Source organism: Histomonas meleagridis (genome assembly GCF_020186115.1).
Source record: "Histomonas meleagridis strain 2922-C6/04-10x chromosome Unknown scaffold_61, whole genome shotgun sequence".
NCBI classification, from domain to species: Eukaryota; Parabasalia; order Tritrichomonadida; family Dientamoebidae; genus Histomonas; species Histomonas meleagridis.
The window spans coordinates 1,461,541-1,474,002 of record NW_027150931.1 but is presented as its reverse complement, the minus strand read 5'-3'; the positions used below and the strand labels follow the sequence as shown (position 1 = coordinate 1,474,002).

Here is a 12,462-nt window from a genome sequence, read left to right as displayed (position 1 = left end):
ACAACCACAATAAAATTGAGAGAGAAATTCTTATAGACAGAAATTGAGAACTATAGTTCACAGAAAATTGAGAAGGTTTTCAAAGACCCTCCAAACAAAAAGCAAACACTCGGGTGTAATGCCTGAATATTTACCTGCACTTATTACTTTTATTGTTGGTATTCTTTTAATGATTTGCTGTTCCATCCTTAGTCCATCTATTCATTTTAAATTCGGAAAAATAGATTTTACAATGGATTCATTTTGGATTGGTCCATTTATTGCAGCAATCGTTGTTCTCGGAGCTCAGATAATTCCATTCATTACTGCCATGGAAGGATTATGGTCTTTTTCAACATTAAATCCAATTGGTATCTTGATCTTATTTTTTTCAATGGTTTATATAAGCAAATTCCTTGATACTACTGGCTTCTTTCAACTGTGTGCATCATGGGCGCTCCGAAAATCTGGTAAGAGTGGCAAAAAATTATTTTTCATTATATATGCAATTGTTTCAGTTTTAACAATTTTCACTTCAAACGATGTTGTAATTCTTACTTTCACTCCGTTCATTCATTATTTTTCACAAGCAGCAGGTGTCAGTTCAAAACCATTTTTATTTGGTGAATTTTTTGCAGCCAACACATGGAGTATGATTTTCATCATTTCTAACCCAACTAATGTTGTTTTAGGTACCGGGTTTGGTCAAGATTTTGGTAAGTTTGTTAAGTATATGGTCCTTCCAACTTTTGCTGGTGGGCTCTCCAATCTTTTAGTATTGTATCTTCTTTTCCGAAAACAGATCAATCAAGAGTTTGAAATTGATGAAGAGGATTTAGGAGATCCAATGGAACATGTTCAATCGAAACTTGACTTGTTTGTGGGAATTTTTTTCATGCTTGGAAGTATCATTATCATGGCATGTTCTTCAATTCCTGGATTCAATGTTGAAATGTGGCAAATTGCAGGTATTATGGCTGTTGTACTTCTCATTTACAATATTGTCATCGATATCAAAAACAGACATCTCGAAGGTCCGTCTAAACTGCGAAGAATCTTTTCTACACTCCCATACGCAATTATCCCATTTCTTGTGGCACTTTTTATTCTGGTAAATGCTCTTTCAATCAAAGGGCTCTTTACTGCAATTGGCGGTGGGATCGGAAAGGTTACTAATAAGTCAGAGCAAGTAGCAGTTGCTATCTTCGGTGTCTTGTCAACATTTGCAGCAAATATATTAAATAACATTCCAATGTCAGTTGCTTTCGTTCCTATCTTACAGGAAACAAAAAATCCGCCAAGTTTAGGATCAGTTTATGCAACTGTCGTAGGAGCAAACTTAGGCGCCAATTTGACACCATTAGGCGCATTAGCTGGTTTAATGTGGTTAGGAATATTAAAGCAAGAGAAAATTAATATTGGATTTAAAGAGTTTATAAAAATTGGTTTCATTGTGACGCCTGTTTGCCTTGTAGTGACTCTTGCTTTCTTGATGTGTCTTGTTTAAATTTTATTATTTGTTTGAATAAAATAAAATAAATCTTATACTAATTTAAATACTTAAATGTTGTTTTTTCATAATATAATTCATGTGTATAATTATATTCATGTATTATGTTAATTAATATGTTTTTAGACATTATTTTTTTATCATCATATCTTTCTTTTTGTGTTAAACAAAACTGTTAGAATGAAAAATATTAAAATATAGATATAAATATGTTTTTGTCATGTGAAACCAATTTTTTTAATGAAATTAATTATTTTTTTTCTTTTTACCCTCATACTTTACTTTGGTACTAATCCATTTAAAAAAGATACCTATGTATCATATTTTTCTTATTATTTCTAAAAACATATATATTTGAAATTATTAGGTATTTTTAAGTAAACACGAAAAATGAAACATAACAAATCATTTTTATTAATAATTTTTATGTTAAAAAATAAATTATAGATAGATTAGATTTCAAATTTATATATCATTTTCGTAACAATTGTTTGTTTAATTAATATTGTTTGATTGATTTTTATTCATATTGGTTTTTATATGAAAAGTAACAATATTTCAACAAATAAAAAGATGTTACATTGAGTCTGGTTTCAAAGAATGAAGGATAATTTTAATTGAATTCAACTTTTATTTATTGTTTCTTCGAATAATAAAAATAAAAGTTATTTTGATTAAAGCCATTAGAAGTGAAGATAAAATGATAAAAGGTGATAAATTTTTATTAATACCACAAATTTGTAGCAAAAAAATAATGAAATAATTTGATTTTTTGATTTTTTCAACTATCATTGAAAATCTATTTTAAAAAGTGGAATCTGCCAGTTTATTTTATTCAATAATGTCTCTCTGATTTCATCGCTGAAAATCATATTTTAACAATGATTTATAATGTTTATTAAGAATACAGCTACATTAGAATTCTAATGATCAAGAATTTTGAATAATAATCTTACAAAAATACTTAAAGTTTTTTATATTCGAACTCGAAATAATTTTATTAACTAAATGGAAAATTGCCATCACCGAAAAACGTTTAAATTGAAAGAGAAATATTTTGGGGTTTAATTCAATTTTGGTATTCAAAAACTTATAAGGAGATACCGTTAAATCTAATGGTTGATCAACTCTCTCGATTACACAGAACAGGCGCTCCACCAGAACCACCTCATGTAACTGCTGAAACACAAGATCCTTTTACTGATTTTTGGGATAAGTATAATCAAATTCAATCAAAAATCACAGACATCAATTATACTCTTGATCAAATTGTAAAACTTGACGAAGAATTGGAAGGATGTTGTGATCAAAGTAGATCTGGTGATATTAGGACAGAAATTAATAATAAGCTATCAAGTATTGGTGCATCTGGTAATCAAATCAAAACAGATTTAGAAAAACTTAAACAGGAAGTTGAAAGTTCAGGAGACCTAAATCCTGGTTCAGCAGATATAAGGCTTCAGAAAAATCATTTACATTTACTTACAAATAATTTTGCAGAAACAATCCAACATTTTTCAGCCGTTCAGTCAGACATTAAAGCTAAATTTTCTCAACAAGTCATTAGACATTATAATATTGCTGGTGTTCCCTTAGACGAAGATAAAGTTAATCAAATAATTGATAACAATCCAGAAGCACTTGAAACTAACATTTTTACTTTAGCAGGAGGTGCACAGGCCCAACAGGTTGCTCAAGTATACAATAGAATTGCATCTCGACATCATGATATTCTGGAAATTGAAACCAGACTCAACGAACTCCTTGAGCTTTTTGTACAATTCTCGATTATCGTACATGAGCAAGGGCGTCAAGTTGATTGTATAGAACAAAATATTGCGACTGCCAGAGATTATGTCAAAAAGGGTACAGAACAACTCGAAATTGCTAGAAAGGATCAAAAGAAGAGTCGGAAATGGCTTTGGATAATAGTGATTATCGGGGTTATCCTTTTAGTTGCTGTGATTTTGATTGCGATTTTTGCTTCATAAATTTATCAACTTTTTGAATATTTTACATAAATTAAAATTGATTTAAAATTTAATTTTGATTAATTTCAATTTATTTTAATTTGCAAAAAAATCATTGGATCATGCACCCTTTTTTCTTCTTATCATCTTCATTAATTGATGAGTCAGTGGGTTTCTTGTTATGAAGATAGATTAAATATTTTCTAACAATACATTCAAACATTTCGTTCACGTTTTCTCCTGTTTTGGCACTCACTTCATAATAATTGCCTTCGAATCCAATACTTTTAGCCATTTCTTCTCCTTCTTCATATGATACTTTTCTTTTGGCCTTATCGTCGCATTCATTTCCACATAAAAATATCATTGCGTCTTTATTTTCTTCTTTGATATCTTCCAAACATTTCTTTATATTATCAAATGATTCACGATCAAGAACAGAAAACATAATCACAATTATATCTGCACGTCTATAAAACACACTCATCATTGGTTTATATCTACAAACTGATGGTGTATCTATTATCAACATTTTAACCTTGTGTGAATTAATTTGAATTTCTTTTTTAAAACCATCTAAACTTGCTGATAAATATGTTTCATATTTATCATTGACATAACGTTGAACAACTGATGTTTTGCCAACCATATTATAAGCAGTGATAACTATTTTTAATTCCTCAGTTGGAAGAATTTTATCAGGATTAATCCTAGACATGATTTTATTTGATTCATCTTTTACAATTTTATGATCTTTTAAAACCTTAACTTTATTTTGTAAGTTCGTAATATTAGTTAATATATATTCTTCGACAATATTTGGAAGTATTTTTATATATATTTCATTTTGCTCTTGTTGAATACATTTTCTTATTTCTTCTTTTGCAAATGATTCATCATTTATAAACTCTATACATCTATTTATATCAGATGTCAAGTCATTCATGTATTTTTCGATCATTTGAATGGAATTTTCTTCAAATTTTGTTTTTATGATTGAATTTATTTGTTTAGAGTTCAAATTATTTAAATCCTTTAATATTGGAAACAAAATCTCAATCATTTTGCATAGTGCTTTACCATTTAATATATTTTCTTTCTCTAAGATTTTTTTAGAAATTTTTTTAAAGATTTTATGAATTTCTTCCAATAGAATTCAACTTCAACTTGTCGACTTTCATTTTCATCATTTGGTATATATTCTGGTAAAGTTAAAAATGTTAAATTTTCCGCTTTATGAAAATCGTTGGGATATGAAGAAACTAATTCCCGAATTCTTTCAGTTCGACTTTGAACATATTCTTTTAGTCTGTATGAATCACTCTTAAATTTGTTGGGAATATCATTAATTGTAACCAAAATAATTGGCTGACACATTTCGTAATTTGTAATTGTTGGGAAAATTTTCTTAACATAAAAACTACATTCAATATTTTCGAGAATATTTTTCATAGAAGCGCCATATGGTATTCCTTCGTTAACATAAATTGATATGATAGAAACTTGTAGAAGTGTTAATAAACCAATTTTTTCAGATGTAACATCAGTGCCTTCTGTATCAATAAAGAATATATCATTATCAATTTCATCGGACATATTAATTCTCAACCTTTCATGTAAATCTTTCATTTTGAATGGTCCAATGATGTTGACATCTTTTGTAGGTTGAATTTGGATTGGTCCTTGTTTGTTGCAAAAAAAATCATTGCATGGTCCAACTATAAACTGATTAAGTATTGAACTTTTTCCGATTTGCTTTTTTCCATATATAATAATTAGAATAGGTCTTTTCGACAATGCCAAAATTTCTAATGCGTTTGAGTTGATTGTAGAGTTTTCACCATCATTAATTAGGAAAGGAATTGGTTGTGGAAACATAACCGAAAATTATAGTTGTGGCATTTTTTTGTTTGCAAATTAAGAGGTTTACATCTCTCGAATTAAATTCAATTGACTTAACGTCTTTTTCGTTATGCAAAATTTAATCATGATGTTCTTTGAAGCTTTATGAAATATGAATGATATTATTTCTAAGAAAAATCATCAAAAGTAAAGATGATTCTAATTAATCTTGTATCTTCAACAAAGTATTTTTTGTAAATTTCGAGATCAAATCAAAATAAAAAGATGTGAATAAAAAGATTTCCAAAAATATTCGAAATTTTTATTTAGTTTTTTGATTTAATAAACACTATAATGTATTACATTATATATTTTGGTGTATATGCAAAATGCATATTTTGGATAAAACTGGAATTTTCCAAATATTTTAATGAACTATTGTATATATCAATATTCGTTTGACGAATTGCAATTTTTCGACAAAATGTTTTCGAGCTGGTAAATCTTATTCTTATATATTCCATTTTTTGGAAGTTTTTAATTAGCAAAAATATAATTCAAAAAATTTTATGTGAAAAGCCAAAGTGCAATCTTCATAATTTATGAAGTATTCAGGAGCAAATTTGCTTGTTTTGTTCCACGCATTTCATAACCGTCATAACCACTCTAACCGTTTGTTATTATGAAGAAATTCATCAATAAACCAGGAACACCAAAGGCGGAATTCAATGATGCACCACTTGAAGAAAATAACATCAAAGACTACAGGACGTTGCAGCATTATTTGCAATCTCTTATTAAAAAATATCCTCATGATGTAGACAAACTTGTAACATGCCCAGCTGGGGAAGATGAAAATGACTGGATTTATGCTTCTTTTAGGCAATATCTCCAAGAACTCAACTACTATGCTTATGAACATCGAGATGTTTCAACAGCAGCAACTGAGCCAAATATGGAATTCAATATTAACGGCCAAACAATCAAGTGTCTTTCTGCTGTTTATAATCCTCCTCGTTCTGTTGCCGCTATTGATTATATAACTCAAACTATTGACCAAGCAACTAACGTTATTCTGGATTCAAAGCTATTCCCAAGTGGTGTAATGACGCCAGAGGGAAGATCGTACATTGAAACATTTGCTCGTCGTTTATACAGAATTTTCGGTTATTCATTTTCTTGTCATCCTGATATATTCGAAAGAATCGAAAAGCAAACGCACATCTGCCAAAGGTTCACCAAGTTTGCAAAATTATACCATTTGTTAAAACCTGACGATATTCACATTCCCGATTCATATTGGGAATCTCAAAAATGATATAAAAAACAAAACTTTAACGACCTTTGTTTTTTAGTTTTAAGCTTTGGGGCATAAAGGGATAACTTTATTAAGAAAAAATCAATTACATAACAGTTAAAATATTTTAACATAACAATTTTCTCAAGATATTTTTCACGAAAATGCAACAATTTCTTTGTCATTCAAATGTTTAAAAAAAATAAATCATGATTAAAATATTTAATGAAATTTTGTGCTTGTGAGGCATAAATTTTGCTGTGTGCAATTATATTATGTAACAGCTATGGATATAACATATAAGAATGAAAGCTTTAACACTACTTTTCTCAAATTCCCATGAAGATTTTTATGTATTGATGATTGGGCAACGACTTGCATTGTTCCTATGATTTCATGGGTTTAGTACTCGTTGTTGACAGTCTCCTAGATCCTGGGTTTAACAGAGGTAAAATGCATAAGATCAGGTTTGAAAAGTATGATTTTCGATATTTTTACTAAGGAAATCTATGTACTTTTTGACCTTTATGCTGGAGGCCGTTTCACCATTTGGCATAAACATGGGTGATGATGGTACTGCACAAATTGTTCCAGTGTATGAAGGATCAGCAATTACAAACTCATTTCCGGAAATGCTTGACATTAAGCAAATGCTTGATAATCTTCTTTCTGAACGAGGTTATACATTTAATGATCCAACTAAGAACACAATTTATCACATTAAACAAGTACTTGTTTATCATATGATGCAGATGACTTTGAGTCCGAACTTATGAAAGCCAAAACATCCAATGAATATAATCAAATGTTTTCTATTGACTCTCAAGAAATAACTCTTTCATTTGAATGATTTGTTTGTTATGAGTAATTATTCAGAAATCAATCAAATGGATAAAACCAAAAAAGAATTGCTGAAAATTCATACGATTCGATTTTGAATGTAGATAAAGAAATAAGGATAGATATATGTATTAATATCACCTTGATGTGTGGTTCAACACTTGTGGAAGGTTTACCTGAAAGATATGAGAAAGAACTAACAAAGAAAATGGAAAACAAAAATACAAAATTTGGGATTTTGTTACCTCCAGAATGACTTAAGACAGGATGGATTGGAGCAATGATTTTTGCATATTATATACAAAATGAAGTAAATTTACTTCATTATTTGCAAATTTTGTTGGGTAAATCATTATGGAACTTCATTATTGAGCTCAAGTAGTTCTTTAAGATTCCATGTTTCCCATCAGCATATAGCTAACACAACAAGTCAAATTTTGTGAAAAATAGATTGAGAATAAGTTAAAAACAGAGATGTTTTAAATTATATTTAATTTAATCTTTTCTTGTTATTCTAAATATACTTATTAATTTCTTTAGGATCTCCTTTTCAAAGACAATTATTCCAGTAACAATTGGAATTGTAATAATCATCAAAATTGTGAGTAACTTATTTCCGAAAATAGACAGCAGTAACAAACCTGTTAGAACAATAGTTACTGCTCTCTGTTGCTGCTTGACCTGTTAGATAAATATTTAACTTGAAAAAGTGGAATTTGAGAAGTTGTAAAGTTCGATAAGTTTTACATAACCGTTTTGTACAGGAATTCCGTGTTACAGTTTACATAAATAATAAGTTTTGATGGTTAAGCATAATTAATTCATGAGTAATGTATTTTTCTGGAATTGTTTCTTTAATGTTTAACCGAATCTATCGATTAAAAATGCAATAAAGCAAATCATATTCATTAATTTACAAATCTGATAAAAACGTCGGAATAGCTTAAAAACTCACATAGAAATTTATTTCCGCATTTAAAGTATTATTAATTATTGAAAACAATATTTTTTTCGTTAAGGAAGTTAGCCATTTTTTAAAGAATTGTCGAAATTGTAAACATCACAAATGCGTATGAAAAAGTTGCATTCAATAGTTTTATGGAAAATTGTGTTCGAATAAATAATTGAAAAGATTACTGTCAAATCCATAGATGAGCAATAATCAAGTATATCTTCTCAGTCGGAATGACATCAACACGTGGGATAAAATAGACGAAATGCCAATTGTAGAAACGGCGCCACGTTCAGTTCCGTTATCATCTTTTATCACAGTCCCTCCTGAAGGTTATTACAAACATCTGATATCCCAAAAATCAGAATTACCAGCAGTAGAGAATGTTTCCACTATTAACCTCATAAAAGAAGATATAATTCTTCTCGATTATTACTTATCCAATTTTTATTCTCAAAGAGGTCTCACACCTCCTCTTTTCGCTTATATCGAGAAGCTAAAGCAACAAGCAGGAACTACACTAATGCCAGATTCCTTCAAAACGCCACAAGTCAAAGAAATCGCAAAAGGAATATTAGTTCCACAAGTGAACTTCCTCAAAGCAGAAAAAGAAGCAAGTGAAGAAATCATTGATCATTTTTATCACATCTTCACTAATGAAAAGATATGGAAAGATGGAGAATATTGCAATGAGTTATTTGATAATATTTGTTTAGCATTATATAAAATGACAGCACTTGAACAACTTGCGCCATCAAAGAAAGGTGTGTTAAATGATATCTCTGGCTTTGTCAAGATCTATGATGATAATTCATATGCTGCTGAAGTACAACATATTCGAATATGGTTTTCTAACACACGTTCCATTACTAATGGTCTTCTTGAAAAGATGGAAATAATTTCGCCCGAACTTACAAATCAAATCTTTCATAAGTTACTTCCATACATACAAAAAAACATAATCTCACAAGAGAACCTTATTCCTGACATGCACATGGCTTATACCAATGCGTATGGGTTTGTCTTGCGATTTTATCTGCAACAATTCAACAAAGAACGTGCGGGCGTCAAAAGTAAGAAAGCCAAATTCAAAATCAAACCGCTTTCCAATGAAATCATTGCTTTTTCAAAGGAGCTCATTGAAAAATATCCTGAAATTCCATTGATCTTTGAATTTTCACAGGAAACAACGTACGCGATCCCTGGTGAAGCTACGGTTTTCCCATCAAAGCCGACCGTTTCCAATGCCATTGAGATCAAACCATTAGAGACTCAACTTGAGAATTTACGAGTTATCTTTAAACAATTATCAACTTTCATAGCTCAAATGCATAATCGTTCTACTGAATCACAAAACAATGGACTACAACTTATATCTATTATATCACAAGCATTAAAACAAATTGGTCAAGCATTAAACTCAATTCGATTTAAACTTTCACATAATTTATGTCATCCACCGAAACAAAATGAGAATGATCCTAATAATTATTCCCCTTATGAACGATCAATGCGTTTAGGGCTTAAAGATGACTTACGATTAATCTTATTATTATTACATATCTGTCGAGCTACAAAAGAATTAATTCAAGACAACTTTCCAATTGTTTATGAAAATGTATCAAAAGCTATACAGAATTATATACAAGAATTTTCATATCATAAAATAGGGTCTATTATCAAGAATAATTCGAATCAAAAACAAATTGTCCAAATCTTAGAAAAGTTACGAGTCTTATCAGGAGATTTTGCCGAAGAGACATATCAAATATTAGATAAGAAACAAAAGAAGAATCAAAAACCTGTACCACCTACATTAGCATCTGCGCCACGATTAGATATATTAGAATTATTACGTATCCAATTTGAACAAATGATAAATCCTGATTCACATATTACAACAAAACCTGGAGTATTTTCATCATCATTATTAATCCGAGAGAAAGATTTAAAGGAATTAGAGAAATTCATTAACGACACCAAATATTTCCAACAATTCATACAATTAAAAGATACAATTAATGTTGTATGTGATCAAAGTAATTTATTCTTTAAAGAACATTATTTAGGTATGAACAATGTTTCATTTTTCCCAGTAACTACATCAATACCAATGTTATTATCTGATTATGCATTAGAGAATTATCAAAAGCCCGAATTAACAGGTGCAATTTTTTATCCGTTAAGTATTTATGATGATGCTGCATCTACAGCTTTACGATATTTAAAGTCACGATATTTATATGATGAAATTAAAGAAGAATCACGAATATGTTTAATGTCTATTTCTAAAAAGATATCTGATTCTACATTTCATCCAATTCGAAGATTTGCATCAATACGATCATTACGTAATTCATTATTACAAGATGTTATTAAATTGATTGAAAATTCACCATTAATCGAAGGAGTTAATGCTATTCGACTTGGAGTATTATTACAACAAAATCAATTATATTCATTAGGTTATCAAGTTGATATTAAATCATTAATAGCAGAAAGAATGAATGAAATATTTAATAATGAATTAATGAATATTTTAGGGATAATTGAAAAACATGGAATATTAGTATCAATAACAACAAATAAATTAATTGAAATGATGAAATATACACATGAAATTATTAATTCATTTGGTTTACCATTAATATCATTTAATAATTTATTATCTAGAGTATTAGCTACAGATACACCTAATAGTATTCAATCATTATTATTAATATATATTGTAGATCATTTAACATCAGAAGATTTATTTGATTATTATTTATTAACTAATCCAATGAGATTAATTCCTAAAAGTTCGAAAGTTGTCTCATTTAAATCAATAGCTTCTGGATTTTTCGGTGATATATTACAAAACATATTTGAGAAAACTTCATCATTTATATCGATTGAGAATTTCCGAGAATTATTTAATTATTTAGATGAAGGTTCAATCTATTTAATGTATACGCAAATAATTCCAACATTTAATACATTATATAATGAATTCCAAAATGTTTATGATTCAGTCCGAAATAGATTACAACGTATTAAAGATGGACCATTATCATTAAATTGTTTCCAAATCTATGATCGTTTTGAAGGTGCATATCGATATTTTAAAGATGACAATGAAATCTTAAACTTATTCCAAATCATGAGTGAGATTGGTAATATATTAGCGATAGTTGAAATGATTGATAATGCATATTTAATGAAATCACAAACCACTTCACAAATATTTTCATTTTTCATGGAGAAAAGTTTTAATTCTAAAAATGATAATCAAAATAATAATAATTCAGAATTCTTCCAAATGTTCGATTCTGGTTTTCAAGAAACAGCAAAATATTTCGATTCTTATAATGTATTTCCAACGGAAAGTAATGTGATGCAGCCATTCTTACATAGCTTATTAGCGGAATTTAACAATTGCGTATCAAAAACAAATATATTTGATGAAACTTCTTCCAATTTGACCGATTTCACATCATTAAAAGGTTTCGCTGCTAATTGGGGAGTGTTGGAGTTCTTGTTCTGTTTGATTGAGTCCGGAAAAGATGAGAAAAATGAAGAAAATGAACAAGAACAAGAAAATAAAGGAGCAATAGATCGATTCGGTGAAGGAGTAATGTTATGTGCGGCTGCAATATTGACAATAACAAACCAATGCTCTTTGTATAGAGCTTATGGAATCGGTGAAAGAATCGCGGCACAGTTCCAGACTGACTTCTCTGTGATGAAATATAACAGAGTAAAAAGATTCGTAAGTGCGTACGAGTTCATAATGTCATCAATGAAATGCGCAATTTCGTCGTATCAACCGGTGCTGAAGCAAATGCAAAAGTGATTGGAATAAAATGTCATTCGACGGAACGTTTTGAATTGTTTGAGGTGTAATTCGACAATTTGCAGATGCATTCGTAAGTGCTGTGCGAAGTAAATAAATATCAAAATGTATTCGTAAGTGCTGTGCGAAGTAAATAAATATCAAAATGTATTCGTAAGTGCTGTGCGAAGTAAATAAATATCAAAATGTATTCGTAAATGCTGTGCGAAGTAAATAAATATCAAAATGTATTCGTAA

At 29.2% G+C, this 12,462-nt stretch overlaps 4 protein-coding genes across 4 annotated transcripts; all 4 read left to right on the top strand.

The window, feature by feature from the left end:
* Positions 1 to 118: 118 nt before the first annotated feature.
* GO595_010494 (anion permease arsB family) lies at positions 119 to 1,486 on the top strand (the record flags this gene model as incomplete). The annotated part of the gene is made up of 1 exon (XM_067913179.1): positions 119 to 1,486. The coding sequence occupies one exon, from the start codon at positions 119 to 121 to the stop codon at positions 1,484 to 1,486; it is 1,368 nt and encodes a 455-aa protein (XP_067769232.1).
* A 1,118-nt stretch (positions 1,487 to 2,604) lies between these two features.
* On the top strand, positions 2,605 to 3,480 carry GO595_010493 (syntaxin-2; the record flags this gene model as incomplete). The annotated part of the gene is made up of 1 exon (XM_067913178.1): positions 2,605 to 3,480. One exon carries the CDS (start codon positions 2,605 to 2,607, stop codon positions 3,478 to 3,480), a length of 876 nt encoding a protein of 291 aa, XP_067769231.1.
* A 2,503-nt stretch (positions 3,481 to 5,983) lies between these two features.
* Positions 5,984 to 6,619, top strand: GO595_010492 (Mob1/phocein family protein; the record flags this gene model as incomplete). Its single annotated transcript, XM_067913177.1, has 1 exon — positions 5,984 to 6,619. The coding sequence occupies one exon, from the start codon at positions 5,984 to 5,986 to the stop codon at positions 6,617 to 6,619; it is 636 nt and encodes a 211-aa protein (XP_067769230.1).
* A 1,970-nt stretch (positions 6,620 to 8,589) lies between these two features.
* On the top strand, positions 8,590 to 12,225 carry GO595_010491 (uncharacterized protein; the record flags this gene model as incomplete). Its single annotated transcript, XM_067913176.1, has 2 exons — positions 8,590 to 10,670; positions 11,787 to 12,225. The coding sequence occupies 2 exons, from the start codon at positions 8,590 to 8,592 to the stop codon at positions 12,223 to 12,225; spliced, it is 2,520 nt and encodes an 839-aa protein (XP_067769229.1).
* Positions 12,226 to 12,462: the final 237 nt, after the last annotated feature.